The 26,448-nt window shown below is 44.1% G+C and overlaps 1 protein-coding gene across 3 annotated transcripts in view; it reads left to right on the forward strand.

Annotated features, from left to right (window-relative positions):
- Window positions 1-21,050, forward strand: part of LOC147712342 (uncharacterized) — a 144,040-nt gene extending 122,990 nt beyond the window's left edge. Inside the window, exon 7 of one of the 3 annotated variants that reach the window (XM_086923035.1) lies at window positions 18,383-21,050. In XM_086923035.1, coding sequence (XP_086779161.1) covers window positions 18,383-19,050 — 668 coding nt within the window. In that variant the 3' untranslated portion in view covers window positions 19,051-21,050. Of the gene's footprint in view, window positions 1-18,379 lie in introns of all 3 variants that reach the window. The other 2 variants (XM_086923034.1, XM_086923036.1) reach the window with 2 other exon arrangements.
- Window positions 21,051-26,448: the final 5,398 nt, after the last annotated feature.

Raw genomic sequence — 26,448 nt, forward strand, 5'->3', positions numbered from 1 at the left:
TCTGTGATTGTATTTCTTCCCTGTGTTATTTAGTTCTACCTAGTTCGTTGTTTTTGTCCCCTGGTGCCCCTTGCTGTGCCCAGCCCCTGCTGCGTTTCCCGCCCGCTCCCCGCCGCTGCCCCCCTGCGACCCGCCCCTTTCCTCTGCCGCCCTTCCCATTCGCCGCCCCGCTCCCGCCTCCCAGCTGCTCCTCCCTCCCACTGGACCATATAGGACAGAGTGTGCACGGTAGTGAGCAGTGACCTCTGACCCTCTGGGCCGGTCACCCCACGCACCGCGCTCACTCCTCCGTGTGTGAGCCCAGGCTGCCCCCGTTCCCGCCGAGTGCCGCCACTGCCCGCAGCTGTGCTCCTGGTCCCCGACCGCTGCTGCTTGCGCTGCCTTGTATTGTACTTTTTCCTGTGTTTATTTCGTTCCGCTTTAGTGTGCTGTCTGCTTTGTATTTCTGTGATTGTATTTCTTCCCTGTGTTATTTAGTTCTACCTAGTTCGTTGTTTTTGTCCCCTGGTGCCCCTTGCTGTGCCCAGCCCCTGCCGCGTTTCCCGCCACCTCCCCGCTCCCCGCCGCTGCCCCCCTGCGGCCCGCCCCCTTCCCTCTGCCGCCCTTCCCATTCGCCGCCCCGCTCCCACCTCCCAGCTGCTCCTCCCTCCCACTGGACCATATAGGACAGAGTGTGCACGGTGGTGAGCAGTGACCTCTGACCCTCTGGGCCGGTCACCCCACGCACCGCGCTCACTCCTCCGTGTGTGAGCCCAGGCTACCCCCGTTCCCGCCGAGTGCCGCTGCTGGCCGCAGCTGTGCACCTGGTCCACGACCGCTGCTGCTTGCGCTGCCTTGTATTGTACTTTTTCCTGTGTTTATTTTGTTCCGCTTTAGTGTGCTGTTTCTGCTTTGTATTTCTGTGATTGTATTTCTTCCCTGTGTTATTTAGTTCTACCTAGTTCGTTGTTTTTGTCCCCTGGTGCCCCTTGCTGTGCCCAGCCTCTGCCGCGTTTCCCGCCACCTCCCCGCTCCCCGCCGCTGCCCCCCTGCGGCCCCGCCCCTTCCCTCTGCCGCCCTTCCCATTCGCCGCCCTGCTCCCGCCTCCCAGCTGCTCCTCCCTCGCTCCGCCCCCCACTCCTCAGCACCCAACATCGCCATCGCCATCCCGGACAGATACAAGATCACCCGGAGGGACCGCGGCAATCAGACCGGAGGAGGCATCGCCATCATCCACAGAAACACCATCCGCATCACGACCAACACCGACGACACCCTCACAGCCGCCGAACACCTGCACTTCCAGATCCACATCGACCCCAAGACCACCCTCAGAGGCACCCTCATCTACAGACCCCCGGGACCACGCACACAATTCAGCGAAGACATCGCTGACTTCATCAGCCCGCACGCCCTCCCCTCCGCTGACTATATCCTTCTCGGGGACCTCAACTTCCACCTGGAGAACAACAACGACCGCAACACCACCACCCTGCTGGACAACCTCGCCAACCTCGGTCTCAAGCAGCTGGTGACCACCCCCACCCACTACGCCAGACACACACTCGACCCCGTCTTTTCCTCCAGCAAGGACATCGCCTTCAGCCACGCCACCGGACTCCACTGGATGGACCACAGCTGCGTCCACTTCAGCTTCAGAAAGAACACGATCCACCACCACCAGCAACAGGTTGCACGCATAAGCTGGAACAAGATTACAGCCGACCAGCTCGCCGCATTCCTGAGCCAGGACCCCCTTGCCAGCTCAGCGAACCCATGCCAGGCCGCCAACAACCTCACGAAGTGGATCAGCAACTGCGCAGATGACCTCGCCCCTCTGAGGACCCCGCCCAGCAGACCCGGCAGTAAGAAAGCACCATGGTTCACCGACGAACTCAAGAGCTCCAAGAAGAACTGCCGGGCCCTCGAGAGAACCTGGCGCAGAGATCCAACACCAGACAACATGACCACCCACAAGCTCGCCACTCGAAAACACCACCAACTGATCCACACCACCAGGAAAACCGCATTCAAGGAACGACTGGACAACAACGCACACAACAGCAAGGAACTCTTCAACATCGTAAAAGAGCTCTCCAACCCCAACGCCGGAAACAACGACATCACCCCATCACAAGACCTCTGCAACTCCCTCGCCTCCTACTTCCACAACAAGATCGCAGACATACACAACAGCCAACGCACCCCATGACCGCACCTGCACCCCCCACCACCACCCTCCGCTCCAGGACCCCGAACAACACCGAAGAAACCCGACGCACGATGAACTCCATCCACTCCGGATCTCCAACCGACCCCTGCCCTCACCACGTCTTCAACAAGGCCGACGCTGTCATCGCACCCCACCTGCGGGACATCATCAACACCTCCTTCGACACCGCTACCTTCCCGGAGAGCTGGAAGCACGCCCAACTCAGCGCTCTACTGAAGAAACCATCAGCGGACCCCACCGAACTAAAAAACTACCGCACCATCTCGCTCCTCCCGTTTCCGTCCAAAGTCATCGAGAAGACCGTCAACAAGCAGCTGGCCGCCTTCCTCGAGACGAACGGATCCCTCGACCTCTCGCAGTCTGGCTTCCGGGCCAACCACAGCACCGAAACCGCCCTCATCACAGCCACCGATGACATCCGAGCCCTGCTCGACAACGGGGAAACTGCGGCCCTCATCCTCCAGGACCTCTCCGCGGCATTCGACACTGTCTGCCACTGCACCCTAGTGCAGCGCCTCAGCAACGTCGGAATCCAAGAGAAGGCACTAGAATGGATCATCTCCTTCCTCGCCGGAAGGACACAGAGAGTCCGCCTCCCCCCGTTCAGATCAGAAGCCACTGAAGTCATCTGCGGCGTTCCTCAAGGCTCCTCGATCAGCCCCACCCTCTTCAATGTCTACATGAGCCCCCTTGCGACCATCGCACGCCAACACAACCTCAACATCATCTCTTACGCCGACGACACCCTGCTGATCCTCTCCCTCACCAACGACCCCGCCACCGCCAGAGCCAACCTGCACGAAGGGATGACAGACGTAGCCGAGTGGATGATGAACAGCCGCCTGAAACTGAACTCAGACAAGACGGAAGTCCTGATCCTGGGCTTGTCGCCCTCCGCCTGGGACGACTCCTGGTGGCCCCCCGCCCTGCACCCAAACCAACAGACCACGCACGCAACCTGGGCTTCATCCTGGACTCCTCCATCTCCAAGGCCAGACAAGTCAACGCCGTCTCCTCGTCGTGCTTCAACATCCTGCGCATGCTACGTAAGATCTTCCGGTGGATCCCCACCGAGACCAGAAAGACGGTCACCCAGGCCCTCGTCACCAGCCGACTAGACTACGGCAACTCCCTCTACGCCGGAACCACTGCCAAACTCCAGAAGAGACTCCAGCGGATCCAGAACGCCTCAGCAAGACTCATCCTCGACATCCCCCGACACAGCCACATCTCCGGACACCTGAGAGACCTGCACTGGCTCCCGGTCAACAAGAGAATCACGTTTCGACTCCTCACCCACGCACACAAAGCCCTACACAACCAAGGCCCAAGATACCTCAACAACCGCCTCAACTTCTACACTACCACACGCCAGCTTCGATCGACCAACCACGCCCTCCCGGCAGTCCCCCGCATCCGAATAGCCACCACAGGAGGAAGGTCCTTCTCCTACCTGGCCGCCAAGACGTGGAACTCCCTCCCGACCTACCTCCGCCTGACTCAAGACCACCTCGCCTTCATGAAGCAGCTCAAGACCTGGCTGTTCGAGCAGTAGTGGACCCCCCCCCCCTCCCCAAGCACCTTGAGACCCTCCGGGTGAGTAGCGCGCTATATAAACGCATTGATTGATTGATTGATTGATTGATTCACAAAGCTCACAGAAAATACCTCAGATTTGTAATAGAAGGACGACATTATCAATTCAAAGTCCTTCCGTTTGGAGTTACAACAGCACCAAGGGTGTTCACAAAATGCCTAGCAGTGGTTGCAGCACATTTAAGAAGACAGCAGATACATTTCTTCCCTTACTTGGACGACTGGCTAATAAAGGCAACGTCACAAGAACAATGTCTTCAAAACACACAAAAGACAATTCAACTGCTGCACCAGCTACGGTTTACGGTGAACTACACAAAATCCCACCTGCAACCAAACAAAGTTCAACAATATCTAGGGGCTACTATAAATACAGAAAGGGCTATAGTCAGGATTCAAACAATGATTACCCTAATTCAAAGATATCAACCGCAACACTCATTGCCAGCTCGAGTGTTCATGCAGGTTTTAGGGATGATGTCCTCTTGCATACTGTTAATCCCATATGCCAGACTGCAAATGCGTCCGCTTCAGGAATGTTTAGCAACACAGTGGAATCAGGCTCAAGGTCAGATTACAGATCTGGTGTTGGTAGACGACCGCACGCATCGCTCTCTGAAGTGGTGGAATACAACAAACATTCCCAAGGGCGGTCGTTCCTAGAGCCAATTCCACAAGTGATACTAACATCAGATGCATCGCACACCGGATGGGGAGCTCGTATGGACAAATACACAGTACAAGGGAGATGGAGTGTACAGCACAAAAGACTGCACATAAATCATCTAGAGCTACTAGCAGTGTTTCTGGCATTAAAATCTTTTCAAATGCATGTTCTCAACAAAGCAGTCCTGGTCAGAACAGACAACATGACAGCAATGTACTATATTCAAAAACAGGGGGGATACACTCTCTCCAACTATCCAGACTAGTGCAGGAAATTTGGAGATGGGCCATTCCTCAAAACATCTATCTGTTAGAAGAACACCTTCCAGGAGTTCAAAATCAGATAGCAGACATCCTAAGCAGAGAGTCAGAACAAATACACGAATGGGAACTGCACAACCAAATACTGCAACCATTCTTCCAAAGATGGGGACAACCGGAGATAGATCTCTTTGCCACTCATCAGAACGCAAAATGCCAAAGCTTTGCATCCAGGTACCCACACCACCTGTCGCAGGCCAATGCATTATGGATAAATTGGTCCAACAAATTTGCATACGCTTTTCCCCCTCTCCCACTAATTCCATTAGTGGTTCGAAAACTGCAACAACATTCAATGACCATGATATTGGTAGCACCCACGTGGGCACGGCAGCCGTGGTTCACCACGCTCCTACAACTCTCACAAGTGCCACACCAAAAACTAAAAATCTCACCCAGGCACCTTACACAGAACCATATAATGCACCCAGATCCCAAACAACTGAACGTAGCGATCTGGCTCCTGAGGTCTTAGAATTTGGATACTTAAATTTACCTCCAAACTGTATGGAAATTATTAAATAAGCAAGACGTCCCACCACCAGAGCCTGTTATGCAGCAAAGTGGAAAAGGTTTGCTGTATACTGTAACAGTAACAACATCAACCCTCTGGACGCATCTACACAAAATATTATTTGCTACTTACTACACTTACAGCAATATAACCTTGCTTATACCTCCATTAGAGTACATCTTGCAGCTATAGCAGCATACCTACAAAACAGGCAACATTTATCCCTGTTTAGGGTACCCGCAATCAAGGCCTTCATGGAAGGCCTCAAGAGAGTTATTCCACCAAGACTACCACCTTCTCCAGTCTGGAACCTCAACATAGTACTCACCAGACTAATGGGACCACCTTTTGAACCTATGCATAGGTGTGAAATACAATTTCTTACATGGAAGGTGGCTTTCCTTATAGCCATCACCTCCCTCAGGAGAGTGAGTGAGTTACAGGCATTAACAATACAAGAACCATTTCTACAGTTAAACAAGAACAAAGTGGTTCTTAGAACAAACCCAAAGTTCTTGCCTAAAGTAATTTCAGCATTCCACATCAATCAGCCACTTGAACTACCAGTCTTTTTTCCAAAGCCACAGACTGTAGCAGAAAGGGCCCTACATACACTAGATGTCAAAAGGGCAATATTATATTACATAGAAAGAACACAAACTTTCAGAAAAACTAAACAACTGTTTGTAGCGTTTTCCCCAACACATAAAGGCAACCCTATATTTAAAGATGGGATTGCCAGGTGGATTGGTAAATGTATACAGATATGTTACATAAAGGCAAAAAGAACACTAACTGTTCTCCCTAGAGCTCATTCTACATGCAAACTAGGGGCATCTATGGCATTCTTAGGGAACATTCCCCTAGATGACATATGCAAAGCAGCAACTTGGTCTACACCGCATACCTTCACAAAACACTACTGTGTTGATGTGCAGGCAAGACAACAAGCAAATGTGGGCCAGGCTGTATTAAAAACGTTATTTCAAACTGTTGCAACAGACACTGGTGACCACCGCTAGGGAGGTAACTGCTGTGTAATCTATTCATAATGTACCATCTGCAGCCCATATGCCTCGAACGGAATATGCTACTTACCAGTATGCATCTGTTCTTGGCATAGAGGGCTGCAGAGTGGTACATGCCCTCCCTGCCTCCCCGGAAACCTGTGTCTGTTCCAACATTATCTTATTTAGATACACTTACATGGGCATCTCTTTCTATATTCTATCATACTACTCCATCTAACCCTACTATGGCAACACAATCTAAGGATGGAGCCGATGCCCATGCGCACTATCACCCAAGGGAGGAGTCACCAGCCTTGTGACTACAAAAGACTTCTCCAAGAGAAAAACAAGTGCAATCATCCGAGCCCAACATCAGATGGCGATCTATTCATAATGTACCACTCTGCAGCCCTCTATGCCAAGAACAGATGCATACTGGTAAGTAGCATATTCCTTAAGAAGTTTAAATGAGAGCTTAAAAACATAAATAAATTATGAGGACTAAGCATTATTTTAATTGTATCCAGTCTACCCCATATTGGAAAAAAGTGGCCCGCAATCACTAATGTTACCATTTATTTATTTTATTGGAGATGGGTTTAGTAAACGTATTGATCCAAATACCGAAATACTTTATTTTTTTTAGGGTTATTTTATAAATTGGACCTATCAAACATGCTTAGCACAATATATTGAGTATAAAACATTTGTTTTATTACAATTAAGCTTATTTATACATGCATTCATTAAAATATAAGTACCTCATTGAGGATTGGACCAAAATAAGTTTAAGGATGTGGCATCAAAATGTATATATTGTCAACATAAGCTGATCTTAATTTCTTGGCTACCCCTTATTCTTTCAAGAAAAGGTTCAGGACAGAAATCATGACTAGTCTTAGGGCGGACTTTTCTGAATAGACAGTAATAGGCTTTCAGTTCCTATTTTTGTGAGGATTTTGTAGTTTCTGTTTATTAAAGAGGTAGGTCTCTAAATTGGGTACCCTGTGGGCTCGTTATGAGATATTTGCATTTATATATTACAGTTCTATTTTAATGTTTTATTTCTTTGTGGAAGTATTATATCAGAAATCTAGCTTTACAGACCTTGCATAGAAGTGGGGGACATTTAAAGAATTCTTTTGTGAGAGCACGTTTAAAGAATTCTTTTTGTGAGGTCATCCTGATCTGACACTTTTTCAGAGCTTAGGGATTTAGTGACTTTCTCTAGCTTTCTTTTTTTGAAAGCTTTTGTTCTTGATCTTGCTCTGATAACTTTAGTATTTGTAAGTTTTTTTATTCAGGAAAAATGTTTTACATTTTGAGTAGTATTCATACAATTGCACTCCAATTTCATTGCTCTGGCTGAGTGTCTGTGCTAGTACTCTTCGTGTTTTTATCTAAATGTATTAGGTTTTCTTCTTTACTCATTCTTTCATTTTTTGTTCAAAGGTTTTATCTTTCAACAAAACTGGTTTACATCTCCAGATTTGCTTTCCTCTTCTTTCATACTGTATTGACATTCTTGTTTGAACCGGGGCATCATCAAATGTACAGAGTCGATAGTTGTGTGTTAAGTTGAATTTGAAACAAAATAATTGGGATTTATTGAAAAGGTTTTGTGGAGGGCCAAGCAACGGGTGTATTCTCTGGCTTTTCAATAAAAAAATTCCATATGTCTGTAAGGCCAATGTCTGATTTCAGTGTGTTCAGAACAGCTCAGGTTATTTGGCCTGTTATTATAGTTGTGCTTCTTATATCTACCATGCGGCCTGGTGTTAGATTGAAGTCTCCCCCTACTATCGTATCAGCACATTCAAGTGAGATAGTAAATTTCCATAAGCAGCTAGAATTCAAATTGAACAGTGAGATCTTAAGAATAAAAACCTTGTTTTTGTCTAAATCTAGACCTAAAAGAGTACGTACCCATATTCCTTCTGGAACATATTGTTCTTGTGGTATTGTCCCTTTCAGACTTATGAAATATTGTGCGCCTGTCTTTGGTTTTTAATGAGTTACGTACATGTTTCTCTTGTCTTACACAATCTCTGTTTAGTTTCATTGCCTCTTCCTGAGTACAATGGCTCACCTGCAAGAGAGCTATATCAAATCTAGCTAGCTTTCCTTTAAAGTTCAAAGGAGTTTGTTTCCTTTTGATGTGATATTTAAGCCATTCCCTTTGGGGAAGCTTATGTGAATAGTGTACTGCATAATAGGAATATAGAGCAAAATAAAACCACAGTGCCATAATGATCAGTGGTTTTGCAGAGGCTATGGACCACTAGAAATCAATAAGTGAAGGCTACTTACACATATCAGATTTATTATATTGTTTAACAAACTAAACCCTGGAATGTCACCACTAATATTATATCCAGTGGATACATAAATGTTTTAGCAGTATGTATTATACACATAATGTAGAAACTCACCTTTTCTGTGTATTCTTCTCTATTTGCCCAGTGCTGGACCTTCATTTTTGCCAATTTAGAATTCTATGAACGTTATCCCTTTTGACCAGGGGCAAAGTGCCTGTGCCCCCACTGTAAAATGGTTAACTTGGCGATCCCTGATAGGCATATGTTAGACTTGGCATCTTTTGGCGTGTTTCCCCTGAGTTTTTGCTTCTGACCTCCTGGTTTTGACTCTGTTTTTGCTGGCGTAGTGTTTCTGCGTACTTTTCTCACTGCTGATCAGTGGTAAAGTGCAAGTGCTCCTGTGGTAAATCATGTTATGGATTGGTGTTTCCATGATTGGATATTTGATTTACTTGTTAGTTCCTAGTAAAGTGCACTGAGTGTGCCAGGGCCTGTGAATCAAATACTACTAGTGGGCCTGCAGCACTGATTGTGCCACCCACATGAGTAGCCCTGAAAAACTAACTCCATTGCGGAGTCTGCGCGCAGTTTGTAACTGCTATGTCGACTTGGCCAGTGCACACACTTGCCAGTCCCTCACCTTCCCTTTTCTTACATGTCAGCCAACCCTAAGGTAGGCCCAAGGTACCCTTGTGGGCCGGGTGCAGTGTATGTGAAAGGTAGGACATGCCCTGGTGTGTGGCGTGTCCTTATAGCGAATTACGGCCAATTTCGTTTTTTGCTATTGCAAGGCTACCCGTTCCCCATAGGACAGAATGGGGAGTTTGTTTATAACATCTAATAAACATAACTGGCCTGGTGAATAAGGTAGGAAAATAAAGTTTAGTGTTTTTGCTGGCGTAGTGTTTCTGCGTACTTTTCTCACTGCTGATCAGTGGTAAAGTGCAAGTGCTCCTGTGGTAAATCATGTTATGGATTGGTGTTTCCATGATTGGATATTTGATTTACTTGTTAGTTCCTAGTAAAGTGCACTGAGTGTGCCAGGGCCTGTGAATCAAATACTACTAGTGGGCCTGCAGCACTGATTGTGCCACCCACATGAGTAGCCCTGAAAAACTAACTCCATTGCGGAGTCTGCGCGCAGTTTGTAACTGCTATGTCGACTTGGCCAGTGCACACACTTGCCAGTCCCTCACCTTCCCTTTTCTTACATGTCAGCCAACCCTAAGGTAGGCCCAAGGTACCCTTGTGGGCCGGGTGCAGTGTATGTGAAAGGTAGGACATGCCCTGGTGTGTGGCGTGTCCTTATCGCGAATTACGGCCAATTTCGTTTTTTGCTATTGCAAGGCTACCCGTTCCCCATAGGACAGAATGGGGAGTTTGTTTATAACATCTAATAAACATAACTGGCCTGGTGAATAAGGTAGGAAAATAAAGTTTAGTGTGCCTGAACTCAGAATCTAAAGATGCGTCATTTAGTGAAGGTGATGTTTACAGTCTGTATTTGAAAATACCACTTTTAGAAAAGAGGTATTTTCTTGCTCAGTCATTCCGTGTGCCTCTGCTGGAATGTGGATTGCCTGTCTGGGTTTTGGATGACAGAAGGCTGGGGAGCAGGAGTGGCTCCAGATAGTCTAGGTAGGTCAGCAAAGTGCTTAATAGACCTGGGCTGCAATTGGGGAAGGGGGAGGAGATTTCTTTGCACCTAAAAGGGCCTGGTCTGCCTCTAACCTTGCCGTCTCCACCTCCTGCCAGGAAGTCACACCAGAGAAGGCAGAACTGGTTATGGCTGGGCACAGACACTCTCTGCCTAAGAGATCAAAGGATTTTGGGATACATATATTGGGGCCAAGACCCCTGAACTTTAGAACTCTTTGCGACTAAGAAGACTGCCAAGAAGAAGGGCTGGAGAAGCTGTGAGGAGGAACGCCGCTGCCAACTCCGTGTCCTAAAGGCACGCAGAGGGCAACGCCACGCTGTGACCCTTGTCTAACCTGCTATGCCTGCTGACGCCGCCACTGAGCCGCTGCTCGCACCGCGACCTATGAGCCCCGCACTCCGCACCACCTCGCTTCACGGCGACGCCTTGGTATCCCCGATGACGCCGCTCGACGCTGAAATCAATGCCGCTGCTTGCACTGTGGTTTGAGGTCTCTACTCGTAAAGTTGCATGACACACCGCTCTCATCCCACACCGCAGCCTTGGTCTTCAGACTCCGGCGCCATTGACTCCAGTTCGTCAGCCGACGACAGTGCTTCAGCAACGCCGACGATGCTGCTTGCACCGCGAACTACCAGCACCGCGACGAGCACCACATTTACTTCGCACCGCGACCCTGGTCTCACAGACGACGCCATCTGATGCCGCCACCGAGCATCTGCTCGCACCTCAACCTGAGGGCACCGCACGCCGCACCGCTGCACTTCCCAATGCAGCTGCCGATGCCTGCTGACGCCAGCGCTCTTGACTTCAACAGAGAGGAGTTCGATCTGCCACGCGTGTGACTTCAAGGGCCCAGACGACTCCTGCACCGACTTCCGGAACCGACGCCTGCTTTCGGAAGCTCAACGAGAGGTCGCTGACGCCCTGCATTTCTAAAAGGTCCTGTTGGCTGGTCTTCCCGACACCGTAGCTGGCCTGCGACGCCGCGGTCAGCCAGAACTGTTTGGATTTGTTTGTTCATGACGCCTTGATAGTGCTTACACTGCATTACTGTTGGTTATGTGCAAATGCTTTACACACTGCCTCTAACATAAGACTACAGGCTCGGGCCAAGCTACCAAGGGGTTGAGCAGGGGTTATTTTAGGAGTGTAACTTTCTTATCCTGACTAGAGTGGTGGTTTCTGCCTGGCTTTGGCACATGCCCTTGCCTACCAAAAATCCCATTTCTAATAGCATATTTCGCTTTTCTTTAAAGCTATAGTATGTGGTGTGAAAGTGCACCAATGGAATTAATATTAACCATCGCCTCTGGATGGCATCACTTATTGTGCCACCCACTTGTGTGACAAAAGAAAACATGCCTTCAGGTCTACCCTGTGTAGCCTGACTGCTGCAGTGAGACCTGTTAAAATATCCCTTTTTGACAGGTAAAAACTCCTCTTTTAAATATTCGTAAGACATCTTGTTGCCCACAAGGTAGGGGGCATGGTATTTAAAGGTGGGGCATGAACAAAATCCCTACAGCGAGAAGGCCCAAAAAGCTATTTACACTGTGGCTGACATAGCTATCCTATGTAAAAAACAGAGCACAGATTAAATTACTAATAGTGAATTTTGGGAATGGGACCAACTGGTAAAATAATTATATCACTATTTTAAATAGTTATTAAAATTCCATAGTGGTGAAGTCCGCTTTTTAATTATGTAACATTTATAAGTTACCCCTTACCTTCCTGGCCTGTTAGAAGGATAATTAGCACAAGTATATGCTAGCTCTTAACCTGTGCTCAGCTTTGAATTGGTGTGAAAAATGTGTGAGATGCCTCAGCAGAGCAAACAATTGAGTAACCGGGATGGGCTGGGATGGCTATTCTAAACTCCACAGAACATTCACAGTGGGGGATGTGGACTTCCTGTGACCCTACACTGTCAAATCCTGCTTGATAGGTCTGTAGAACCACATGTAAGACTTGGGCACACTTTAAATGGAGAGAACAGAATTCCAAGTATAATCTTGCGGATCCCCTGTTCAGTTGCTGAAGGACCCTCCGTTTCACCTACCGACTGTCTGTCGGTTTGTAGTGGGTACAGTGCCTGTCTCCAACTGGATTTTAGTGTTAAATGCTGGAGGACACTAGGGTTACCATAGTACAGTCCCCTCACACACCTCTAGGCCTCAAACTCCAGGTTTAGTGTGGACGAAGACTTTCAAAAGCTTGAAAATGCTCTAACACCTGCCATTTTGGGCCTGTTTGTAGTAAGATTCACAAAAACCACTGGAAAAGTGGGTAAAGTTGACCCGGGAACTTTGAACTCCTTTGGCTAGGGAGTTTCCAAGAGTCACCCCAACCCACAAGCTGGTGTCAGTCATAAATGTGGACCCTAAAGTACTTTGGTAGAACACTTTCTGGACCTGCAAAAACATACAAAAATTAAAAAAAAGACCAGAAGAGAACTGAACCTGCTGTCTGTGACCTGGGAGGGGCCCTGAAGGACCAGACATGCACCTCCTTGTACCCATGGCAAAGAAATTGACTCTAACAGTGAGTTAGCTGACCTCTTGCGTGGCTACATGACAAAACCAGCTGCAAGATGCATTTTCTTGGATGTACCCAGGTGACCAGTGGGAACTGGACCTGGATTGGACCCTGCTATTTGCCTTTGCTTGACACTGTGTGACTCTAAGTACCTCCCCTGAGGTCCAGGGGCCTTTAAAAATGTTCTCCTGTGGTAGATTAGGATTTAAAACACTGAGTGATAAGGTAACATTTTTGACTGCCATGTACCTGGTTGGTGTATCAGACACACGCTCCATCGTCGTCAGCCTCATATTGTGCCTAAGCAGTGATCTACCACAACCATTTACTTTCATTGGTGCTTTGTGCTTTTTGGCTCTATTTCTACTAAAATTATTATCTCTGGTTCCCCTGATAGGATTATTTTCATTTTGGTATAATTTTGTTTATTAATTTTTGCTCTATTGTTCTAATTCGGTTTGGGATAATATAGTTTTGCACTTTGACTTTATTACTGTTTTGGTACTGTATAAACACTTTATCCATTTCCCTATGTTCAATCTGTACTCTCTGTGCGATAGGGGGTTGAATTAGGTTAATTTTGTGACTTTGAGAGTTTACCCTGACCCTGACAAGGATTGAGATTGTTCTTTGAGGTGGATATTCTTTGAGGTGAAAAACTAGTTTACATGTACCATTGTAAATTAACTAATATATTCATGTAGTAGTCCTTACACTAAATACATTTATGCTGGTGCTAACAAATTTGTTTAATGAAGTGTGTCACTAGAATTACTATATACTATTCAGTATCATTAAATAAAAAAGATGCAATGGTAGTAGCATTAGCAATTCACTAATGTACACAACATATTATAGATACAGAAAATATGATGCTTTCAACTACTAGGTGTGGATGTAAAAGGGGTAAACTAGTGAAGTGAATTCATGTTCCTAATGGAATAGATGGAATAATAATATTTGTAAAGCGCACTAAACCCGAAGGTGTAAAAGCACTAGAGCTGGTAAGGAAAACATCAGCGGAGACAAAGGAGCTGCAATGAAGGAAGGGAAAAAGCCAGGTTTTAAGTTGCTTATGGAATATCAAGAATGAGTCCAGACTCGCAATGTGTACAGGGAGAGTGTTCAATAATCTAGCTGACGCTTCCGAAAAAGGAGCGACCTCCCCACCTGGCTTTGCCAAATCTCTTCCTGAGAGATGATGAGCTGAGCAGTCTTTTAGGGACATACCAGTGGAATGCTGTTCTGAAAGGCGCAGGCCCTTAATGGCGAAGAGTCAAATAGACCATGCAAAGAGCTTTATGTATTACCCGCTTTCTGACTGGCAGCCAGTGAAGGCAGCAAATGCCTTCCCTCACTGAAAGCTGTTTAGGCTCGTTCAGGACCAGGCGAGCTGCCACATTCTGAATGACCTGTAGTCTAGTAATAATAAGAATATTAATAGTGATGAGGAACCAGGCCATATCATTTTTTGTTGTTGTCTTATCAATGGCTCAATGCCTGATATTCCTTCTTCCTGCCAGTCATAGCTTTCTAAAGGACTTTTGAAAAAGACATGTTAGAATGTGACCATATTAACTATTTCTCTTATAACTTTAACTATAACTTTACATCTTGCAATAATCCAGTATATCCTAAAAATTACATAAGTATTATTATTTTAGACTTATCTTGCTTTTTAGTACATACTTCAATGGTGTGATTTTTCAAAATAAGTAACAGAGTCATGTATTTTAAGATGCCCTCTTCTTCAGTGCCCTCTGGGTAGTCAAAGGTTCTCAGGTTGTGACATTTATTTCTGGTTTCACGATCTTCTGCATAGTTTTTACACATGGAAACAATCTACTTCTAATTTGGTTACCTTAAGTAACATATCTTGGATGAGAGTCCATCTAAGCTTTGCTTTGATGATTCTTTTTTTCATCGCAATCAAGCAATTTGCTGGAGTTTTTCATTTCTGTTATCTGTAAATGACTGCAATGTCTGAACTTCACCCTATATGTTATCAAGGATGAATTCAAAGGTTTAAGGGTGGACGGATGATAAGTTTTCAATCTCTCGGGTCCAACACCACATTTTATGTTGTAAATCCACTGACAAAATGTGTTGGAGATATTTGACTTCTTTTTAACTACTATGCATGTTCTTGACCTGTAATAAGCAGAAAGCAGTTCAGATATGTGGTTCTCAGCAAAGTATAGAGTAGTATAATAAGAGGTTACCAGGACTTAGTAGCCTAGTAGCACGAAAAAACATTACTAGGAAAACCCATATCCTATAGGTTGTATGCAATAGCAAAGGCATCTATTTCTAGGCCAGAACTTTCCCTACAAATAGCCTGGAAATATCAAGCAGAATGTTTGTACAGTATGGAAAGCTCTTTCGTAATTCAGTGACAACTTGTATGTCTTCAAGTGGGAGTTGAGTCAAGACATGGATTCATACAAGCTTCTACAGTTATGTGAGTGAAGTGAAAGCATCAGTGTTTGAAGAAACCGGGGAGGGGGAATTGATGGCAAAGAACCCTACTTCATATTTAGAGATCCCTTTCTTGATGGTAGGAATTTTTTGGGTTAAAGTGTTGTGGCTGATGAATCCGGAGCACTTTTATCAAAAGTGAAATGCCAGCTAGCTGCCAAGTCTTTGCATCCCATTGTCTTTTTCGGAAACCCATAACAAGCTGGAAGAGTCTCTCTAAAACAGAAATAACCCATCCTCGTAATTTACAGGGAGTTTTCTTACTGAAAATGAGGGACCTAGAACGATTTTTCTGCTCATGTACACTGGCCTAGCATGGCAGACCCTGGCAGGAAAAATGTACATTAGAAGGCCCACTCCAATTTGGAACAACCATCTAGCAAACTGATCCAGGAGCCTGTGGCGGATGTTCACTTGGTCATAGATTTCCGATGACAGAACTCTGAAAACCTCTAAATGAAATGGGCGACGCACAGATTTTATGTGGCAGGAACACTTCTGCCTTACAAACATGCTTCCATTCCAACTCCGTAAATTAATCATTAAGAGGAGTTGTTGAAATAATATGTCCTTGAAGCATGAGGAATTCCAGCTGATGCACATTTGATATGCACTCAAGGAAACACTTAACAATTTATTTCATGGATATAATATGATAAAGATGCATTATGGAAGAGATGCACTGTTGAAATCATTAGCTATGTATGGAAAATTATACTGTCAGAATTGTAATCACACTTGAATTCTGTTCTTTCTATAAATGCTGAAAGTCAAAGGCAGAATCGTAGAATGAGGTTAATGTGCAGGCCATAAATTGGAAAGCTGGTACGGCTGACTCAACCAGCCTTTCTTCCTTAGAAACAGCAGAAGTGATGGATGAAGCGCTATAGGAAACCATGATATTATTTTCAGGGAGTATAAAAGGGCCATTTGAAAAATTTAAATGTTCTCTTATTAAATTAAATACCTTTCTACTCTACTATAAAAGGTTTTGCAAGTCACACCCAGTTCCATTACTTTATACATGCTTATGGTCACACCATCACTCTCCACTCAAAACCTAGTTAAACCCTAGGTCTCTCGATCCTTCCGTAGAGATCTTTGGGTTGCAATACATGTCAACTTTAAACTGTGAAAATAAACACATCAGCTTGATTTTTTTACAAACATACGCTTGAGCAATATAATGTAAGTCCGTGTCTGTAATACTTTTTTACGTTTGAAGGTATGATTAACATGCAGATTCCGGCTCACCTGTATCAAACCGCAGCACTGTTTTAATCACTTTAATTAATTCATACCTGTGGATTTTCAAGCTAGAAAGATTAGGAAAAAGTATACTGTAAAGCCAGTTTTCCCTAGCTCTTTTAACACTGTCTGCTGGATCTTTCAGCAGTTAGTGATATCACAATGTATAACTCTTGTAAATCCGAGACCTGTGCAAAGAAGCGGTCGCTGTTGTCCCGGGCTGCTTAGAAAGTGAAAGCGTGCATGAGCGCTGAATGTTTCAGAAAAGCATGTTGTGCCTGCAGTAGGAGAAACTACTTAAAGAAAATAGCGCTTACGGTCTAAAAAAGACTCACCATCTAACAACCGAAGTAAAAAGTCCGGTCCTAATGGGAGGTTACGAATTAAGACACAGCGGTACTAAGGCGGGATTAACACACCTACTAACAAATCTAAAGCCAGCATTTACGAAGGATGAAGAGACAAGCCCATGACAAATATGGCGGGGCTTCCATTGCATACTCTACTACAGCGTGACTTACAGAGCATTGCAGGCGCTGCCCAGGTTCAACCTAAAAATAGAATCTGTACAAATGCTTTGTTAAGACTCTAAAAGTAATACATTCTGATGCTTTTACAGTTAAGAAAATGTGATAGAAAGGAAAAAGCATAATGCTTTTCTTAAGTCAAGTTTTTGTTCTTGGTTCTGCCACATATTCCACTTAATATAAATATGAGGTGCCTTGCCACATTTCAGGGTGTCCATAGCGAAAATCAAGGGCCTGATTTACAAACAACATGTGCAAACTGCTCCCACTCAGTAGTTATGCAAAGTGCCCTTTTTCTCTATGGTTAAAATAAAGGAAGAAAGGCCTTTCTATACTCATTCACCAATTTTGGTGGTGTTCTGTCCCCAGGTCCACTCTGGATGGGGATTTACTCCTGCCCTGACAGGAGTACATTTGAGCATATGTCTGCAGATAGCTTCAAGATTGGGTTGTATACAGTATTTCATAAGACTTTGTGCAAATGAAACGTCTGTCCTGTTTTTCACAATTTCAACAATAAGGTCATTTTAATTCATTCTTTTTTAGATTTCGAGATAAATCTCTATAACCTTCACAATCAAGAACACTTTGGTTTTGTTTAGATCGTATAAGTATTTTTGCTTCTGAAACAAATTTGAAGTTACTTGCAAAGTAGTTGCAAGGGCAGCTTTTCGTACCTTCTAGAAAAGTCGAGTGTTGGATATAAGTTCCGAATCCAACGTCCCTTTGGTTCTAAATGTCTGTGGCTGATCCCAATATTAAGGGCAGACTACAAACTCATTGGTTGCATTCTTCCAAAGATTGAAGAAATTGGATGGTGAGAACATAGGTGCAGGGAAGTTTAATTTGCTGTACCAAAGCTTGTACATAGTCTTTTAGCCCACCCCTTCTTACTTTGCTTGATCAGCCTGATAGCTGGAGGGAGGGCAGTAAAGTTGGTACTCCTCTTCACTGAAGCATGGCCACATTTGAAGGAGCAATTAGTAATATTCAGCTCTTCACTCATCATGCATCGCTTTTAGATATTATTAAACACAATGTGTTTGATGTGCTTAGACCTTAAAATAGCCATGACAGTTTTCCAGTTACAACCTAATCCCCAAACATCCACAATTGCCAGATTTGATCACAATTGATTTTTATTTATGTTAGTGAATATTGCTGCATCTGCTCAAATAATTATTTGAGGATTGATTCATGCACTGTTTTCTAAAGATACGCCTAATTTGAGTGATAACATATTTTGTATTAGGTAGAAAGTCAATAACTAACTGTCATTTAAATCCAGCAGATGTCAGGCACCTAAGCAAGCAGAAGAACTTTGAAGAAACAATGCTGTGCATCAAACCAAGTGCACCCTGCAGACCGGCATCATCAGAAAAAAACATCAAGGCTCTGCAAAGCTGCCAAAAGGGAGCACACTCCAGAAGTCAAGTGTGGTCAAAAGGTTACTGGGAAATGAGAAGAGAGAAATCTACTCAACTTGAAAGTGGTTTAAGTAATTCAGAACATTCTAATTTACATCAGGGCTGGACCAAAGACAGGATATCTCAGATTCATAATAAAGGTAAAGGTAATCTGAGGAATTCACCTTTCCATAATAGTCTTCCACTCCTACAGCAGAATCAGGCACCATATGCATGTACGGAATGTGATAAAATCTACAGTCAGAAGGGAGAACTGATTAAGCATATGCAATCCCATTCAAGAGTAAGACCATATGCATGTTTTGATTGTGGAAAAAGTTTCTTTTGGAAAGCAAATTTGACTACACATCAAAAAACGCACACAGGTGTCAAACCATACACATGTTCTTTCTGCCAGAAAATGTTTAGTCGGAAAGGTAATCTGCAAGGACATATAAGAATACATACTGGCGAAAGACCTTATAAATGTACTGTATGTGGTAAAAGGTTCACTTGGAAGTGTAATCTTAAGAAACATCAACTTAGCCACTGAGGAGGCTATTTAAAAGACAAGCATCAAGAAATGAAAATATAATGTGAGTTGATTAGCTATTTATCAGCACTGAACACCACCAATTTGAGATTCTAGATCATAATATTAGGGAGGAGACAGGGAAATAAGCTTTTAACAGCTTCCTTAAGGGAAAGTGAGGTTTACAAATCAGCAAATAAAACATAACCTTACCACCAGTAGATGCTCAGTAAAGACCTGAACAACTTCTGATTTGTGATGTTACTATTTATTTTTAAAGCATATTCATACGTTGGAACATCTTGGCACTATAGAAGATAAATAGCACACATCAGAAAGCAGTGTCATAGGCCGTTATCATTAATCAATTTTCACCCTAGTAAAAATCTAGTAGTGTAATTCTATGACAAGCAAAAATATTCTTGTGCAAATGATGGAGCGTTGCGGCCAGAAATATTAAAATAATTAAGCCTAATAGTAAGCAAAGACTTGGATGGTACACAACTAAGGGGGTTATATAGAGTTTGGTAGATGGTGGACATCCACCAAAAATTGGTGCATGTCTCATCATCCCTGCTGAGTGTATACTCATGTATGCACCATGTCGATGCATGCACTATAGGTCGGATGGAAGAGAAATCCATCCGTTTTTGGTAGATCTCTCGTTTTCTCCAAACTATTAAAAAAAACTATGTTTTCTAAATTGAAGAACTGATTTAGTTCAAAGCTATGCTGTGGTTAATATTCATAATAGATTTCAATCCTAATATGTGCAGAATGGAAACCAGTGTAGGAGTGCAGAGCCTGAGCAGTGCAGAAGATGTGTGCTCTTCAGGATGAGCCAGTTATAATTTGTGGTACAGCATTCTGATTAAACTATTAATTATTTAGTAATTTTTCTGTAATAGTTACCAAAAAGTATTATCATAATAAAGGCATTACCAAATTAGAGTAAACATCATTTAGAAACACAGGTGAGGCTATAAAAGGAAGAAATATTTAAGAAAATCTTTAGGTGAAAAAGCATGTGCTAGCTTTTTAGCTGCATGAACCACAAAAGTAAATTTTGGTCAACATGAATGGCTAAATTATGCATTGATTTGGCATAGGTGGGACATTTGCACTTCATGACGGCAATGTGTTTTTTTATCCAAAAATAAAAGATCGCAGCATGTCACTAGGACCTCCATTTTACTGGGGTTAAGCTTTAAAACATTTTTATACATCCACCACCTTATCAAAGTTAGACTTTTGGACAAAGTAGAATAGTTCAAGTTGTTAGACCCTGTCCTGGATTTGTAATGGAGAATGAAAACCTGCTCAATGTTGTGAGCATACATATAGACGTGAACCCTTGCCTAATGGAGAGGATGTTTAAGGGACAGCATTTATATGTTAGATAGAAAACTGACAGAATGGTGATATGCTAATTAGACATAGTGACACTTCAGCATAGTTTCTTATGTTTAACATTAAAAGTTGGCAGCGTGCAAGACTGGTTTATAGGCGCAATGAAGATTTTTACCCGCCATGTATTAGACCTATAAAGTCCAGGCACATAACCTTGACATTAGAGAAGTATGGTTCATGGTGTTCAAGGATGCAAATAGATCATTATTATTAGGACATTAGCACCAAGGTCATTCACCACACACTGGACACCACCAGTTAATCATAGGAAAAACAGTAAAGTGTTTTTACCAGTTCTAAACCATGCTTGAAAACAATCAAGCAAGCCATGTGTCCCAGGGAGCATCTGACAGTTTACAAAGACTTTATAGCAATTTGGATAAATATGGAAATGGGCCAACATTTTTTTGATAATTCAAATCCACTGTAGGTTTCTTTAACATGGTGTTTAACCACTGCTCGTTTCCGTTCATCAGACACGTTTATTTTCGTCTAAGCACTATTGAACAGCTTTATTGGATCATCAGTTATATAAGTGTCCAATAACTTAAATAATCTACCAGGGCGCAGTTAGAAGACCCAGAAGGATGGCTGTTAGAAGTCATTGAGGAGCAGGGCTCGACAAATCTAAAAAATCTTACTAGACCTGCAGGTCGAGTGAGTAGACTTTTCTACTCGACCTAACAGCAATGCACTCGACCCACAAACTGATCGCATACGAATTTTTTTCAAAACATTTGCAGCGCCAACAACCACCAGCGGGCCAGCTGCAACACTGCCAAGCCAGGCAGGCACGCACATAGCAGTTAAAAAGTCTCCGGTCAGGCACAGTACTGTCACATAATGGAAAATCCTGCTCCCTAATAACCAGCATGCAGCAAAAATAAAAGCTTCCAGATCTCTCTGATCTGGACACAACCTTTATCATTCCCAAAACGTACTCCTGGTATTCAGAAATAGGCACTGGCAAAACCAATACTCTTAATGTGACATTCGGGGTCTACCCTGTGGGTTCTAGCAGCACAGCTGAGGCTGTGTTCCCTGCAATTAATTACACCATCTTTTTACGGAAACATCTACAATCAGGTCTCTGAAGCTCACTCCCCCCTCCCAAAGCCTAACTCTCTGGGCCTGAACTTAATTTTTTGGGGGAAACTGTGGGTGTGGTAATTAGCGGTCACACAATGTGCACAATCCGCACCTTATGAGTGACACTTTCTTGCAAGCAAAATCAAGCAATTAAGGTGAGGGAAACATACAAATATTCACAAATTACAGCATAGTACATTCACCGCACAATGTTCTACTACAACTTGCATAAGCAGTATTAAGCTCTGGGAAGACATTTAATTTATTTCCTTTGTACCTTCAGATAACCAATTCTCCTGACAGATTCAAGTGAAAGGGGCTCTCTTTAAGGTCCCAGAATTAGCTACGCCAGTGAGTGGTAGTAATTACATTGCTGTCACTTGAAGTTGCCAAAAAGTACGACTCCAGTAATTAGGCCGCTTCAAAATTGCACGACGGAGGTTATAGGCGCAGAATGAATGTTATTCTGTGTTATGGTGGCACATGAAAGAATATATCACGCTAATGCTGACGGATTTTCAAATGCATTTTTTAGTGAAGTGCTCCAACCTCTTCAGGCAACGTTTGCGCTAAATACATTTACATATTACATAAATACATTTACATAGCAGCTGATTTGTTCTTTCAACTTTATCGCCTCTCTTGAACCACACTTATAAAAAGAAAAAAAACACTCTTGAAAGGCTTGAATTCAAATGACTCGCTCACTACATCTCAACCAACAACTTGAACAACCCACTTCAGTTTGGTTTCGGCTAACTCACAGTCCCTGACCCTGCATTTACGTTTTCAACACAGAATGCAACCTGGACATCTTAGGACGGTTGAGCCCTGACAAATTTAACATACTGACTGCATGCACTGGTCCAGTAAAATAACTCCATACCCATCAATCGACAGTGCTGCCAAAGCCATGATCAGGCAGGGACTCATGGCAAACCTTTTATAGTCCTCAACTTTATTTGTGAAGGCTTGCACTGACAGAAGTCCGGACGTTTAAAGTGCAAGTATAGAAACCCTACGCTGCAACACAAACAGCCAAATCAAACTATGCTGACGCTTCATCCGGGAAAAGGCAAGCAAACCTTTTTTAAACAGTTTATATGGGCGCAGCACGCACTGTAAACAAATTGCACAGACTAATGCAACAATCCTTATTAAGCATGCCCTGTGAACGATGCAGAAATGATGTGCATCAGAGAAAATACATTTAGTTACCCCAACCAAAACCTCATTTCAGCACAAGATCCCATAGCAAAATATAATCCCAGTATTATTGTGGAAATAAAGACAAAAAAAAATAAAATGACAGTCGCTCTCCCTCACCCACTAACGTGGCATGCATGACATCCTATTTTGACATCCTATTTTCTGGTGCAATTGGTGCACCCACTTACGTGAAAGGTTCAACAATATTTTATGAACAGTAAAGCTGTTTCAGTATCTCTTTATACTCATTCACAAAGCCTTCCTCAAGATGCCGCGCAAAGTATCTAAGAACCAGATATAGACATAATTCGTCTGATACTTGTCATAGAGCGGGTTCAATAAAAACATCAGTGAAGGGGGGGCAAAAGTTGATCACATGCAATGAAATGGAAGAAACGCTTCCACGAGCTTACCTCCAAAGGGATCACTGTGAGAATGGACAAACTATTCTACACTTTGGACAATCACAGGTAATGTAACTCATGTTTTCTAAAATCACAATTGAATCACAACATCTTCAAAATCACAGAAACCAACTTCCTCCAAATGATGTATAGGAAACCCAAGCAATTATAACACTCCGAACAAGTATGTTACTCATTTACTCCTTTAATCTTAACACAGCTGAACACCTAGCAAGTGCATGATTAACTCGAGAGCACCTGACACTACAAACATCCGCAGTGTTTGTGGTTGTTCCTTTCGACATTTACATCGCCACTTTCTCACAACAATGTGTTTTCATTTGTTTGAATTCTCTTACGTTTCTTTTTTCCTGCATCTCTTTTCATTAATGTCCTCCTCTGCTCAGGTCGGAGGACTCAGTAAGCTGTGTTGTGTGACCCACTTTTTGATATGACTCAACTCCCTCGTATTAAAACTCGAATCCAGCGCAACATAATAAATATTGCAATCCTTAATGTTTCCATGCAGAATGCAAACATTTGGTGAGGGCAGAATGTCAGGCTCCCAACGGTATCTCCTTTTTACTCCTTATACACCTTGTGCATTAGGCCTAACACGGATGTGTGATTTTAGACGACACCGAGCAGTCATGATTTAAGAAGGCCTACAATAAACCATATATAAAAAAAAGACTCACCTCCAAATCGCCCTGTAGTCCGTCCCGACTCCGCCGAAGAGAGCGCGTTGTGGCATGCTGCGTCACTGTTGCACTTTAAGCAGCACAGCGCGCGGGGGCAGGGCAGGGCCATCATTGGTAGAGCTTTCGCGCGCTACCAGATTGACGGCCCTGGGACCCACAGAAACAATAGGCAGCGCACCACACCACCACCACTAAGTTAGGTGGTGCGTGCATGCTGCCCCCTAGAGCCTTCACTGCGCACCATGTGCACTTGATTCTTTAATGCTGTCGTTGCTGCCATTGTAATGCTGCCCCCTAGAGCCTTCGCCTGATATTGCAGTGCCAGATAGCACTCGCCAGGCCGGTCAAGTAGGCCTTGAAACTGACTCGACCTTCAAGAAATTCACTCGCATTTGCGAGCGGGCGAGTACATTTGTCGAGCCCTGAGGAGGTAATCTTTTCTAGAAATTGTCCAAACTCTTACTTGCCACAGATCAAGAACTTGTAGAAAACAATGGGATATTCACTTGTAATTGAATGTATGGATTTTTTTAAACAAAGAAAAGTGGAGAGATGCATTGCTTTCTTGAAGGGAAAACTAAATTGAATCGGAGCGGAATTGCTCAGCTCAGATTAACAATTTATTGAACTTGTTAAGCATATTAGTGAACAGGCAATAAAGTAGCTTTCATTAAATTTACATCACAGGATAAAGCAGGGCATTTTGGAAAAGGAAAGACATGCTGTTTCAACTCCCTAGGGCAACGCTTCCAATGTTTTCCTGTAAGGAAAGTTCCATTGGCATTTTTTGCAAACCTAGCGAATACCATGCATTGTTAAATTGTTTTTAATGCTTAGGTTTCTTGCCCTGCTTAGCTGGAAAGACCTTCGTGGTGGTGTCAGCGGTGACCCAGTATAAAGCAGTGAAATGAAATTAAGGATAAATGTTCCTATTATTGAGCTTAAACATGAGAAAAGGCAGAGAAAGATAGCTTGTGAGAGGCTCGACATAGCCACAAGAAAATTGCCCAAGAAAGCAAACAAGTAAATAAAGAACTACCATGACAGTTAAAAGAAATATTTAGTTTGTAGACCAAAGATATTCCCCAGGCTTTAATCGTCTTCACTGGCAGCTACCTTCAGGTGCACATGAGTTTGGAATGGCAGCAGTTCAATGTATTGCCTCTCTGGGCCTCATCCAATAAACTTGAGACCCCTATATTAATCCTAAAAGAGTGGACATTCATCAGTAAGGGAATCAAAAATTTGCTAACATTCGTGCCAAGAATTTTCAATTCTATTAAGGACACGGAGGCGAGGATTATGCTTCTCAATCTTTTACTGAAACTCACAGCAGCCAATGAAAATACGTATTTTTCATTAAAAACAGTAAACAAACTATATATCCCATCATGACATGTACTTAGGCAGGCCCCCTCAGTCCATAAGAGCTCCTTGCGTGCAGCCATCTTCCTCTTTCTTTGAGGCGAACAAGTCCAAAACCAACTTGAATACTTCATAACTCCTCCAACGTGGAAGAAATAGCGAAACATCTCAGGGTGCATTTCCTGGCAGTCTTCTACGTTCAGTCTGCTTTTTTGTCTGAACCTGAAATAAAGGAAATGAAACCGTAACCACCGAAAACAACTGGGTGGGTAAGCAGGTATTCAAATAACCTTGCCGGGTGGGATAATCCTCGCCTCCGTGTCCTTAATAGATAATTATCTGATCACCTGTGACATTACTCTGGGGATCAACATGAAGGGGGGGAAAGCATATTGAATTTCCCTCGACCAGTCCTGGAGAAAGGCATCGGTTGCCTTTGCCAAAGGGTCTGGCCTCCAACTGAAGAACTGAGGTATTTGATACGTCAGTCTGGAGGCAAAGAGATCCGTCTGGAATGGACCCCAAATGTTCTGTAGCCATTGAAAGACCTCCGGAAGCAACTTCCAGTCGCTGTAGTCCCTGAGGTATCTCAAATTCCAATCTGCCACTTGATTGGACTGGTCCGGCAGATATTCCGCTATTACGGATATTTGATTCGCCAGGCAATAATGCCAAAAATCCTTGGCTATCTGTACAAGCATCGACGACCTTGTGCCGCCCAACTTGTTGATGTACCTCACTGCTGACACGTTGTCCATGCGAAGGAGGATACAACAAGAGGTCTGCCTCGGGGACAATGTCCGCACGGCGAACGACCCTGCCAGTAGCTCCAAGCAATTTATATGTAGCGCAAGCTCCTGTGGAGACCATCTGCCGCCTGTAGAAATGTCTCCGCAGCGCGCACCCCAGCCCCAGCGGCTGGCGTCGGACACGATAATGACCTCCGGCTGTGAGCCGAATATTGCCCGGCCGTTCCAGGCGTCTACATGGCCTAGCCACCACTGTCGATCCTTACCTCCAGCGAGAGAGGGACGACGTCCGAATATGACAGTCCCTTCTGCAGGTGCCTGATCTTTAGCTGTTGCAGGGCCCTGTAGTGCAGAGGGTCCGGGAATATCGCTTGGACCGGTGACGCCAAAATTCCCACTTATCTGGCAATCGCTCTGAGAGTGACCGTTTGATTGCTCAGCAACTTCCGGATCTCCTTCTTTAGATCCTTCAGTTTCTCCTTTGGAAGGCAC

Source organism: Lissotriton vulgaris, chromosome 5 (assembly GCF_964263255.1).
Source record: "Lissotriton vulgaris chromosome 5, aLisVul1.2, whole genome shotgun sequence".
NCBI classification, from domain to species: Eukaryota; Metazoa; Chordata; class Amphibia; order Caudata; family Salamandridae; genus Lissotriton; species Lissotriton vulgaris.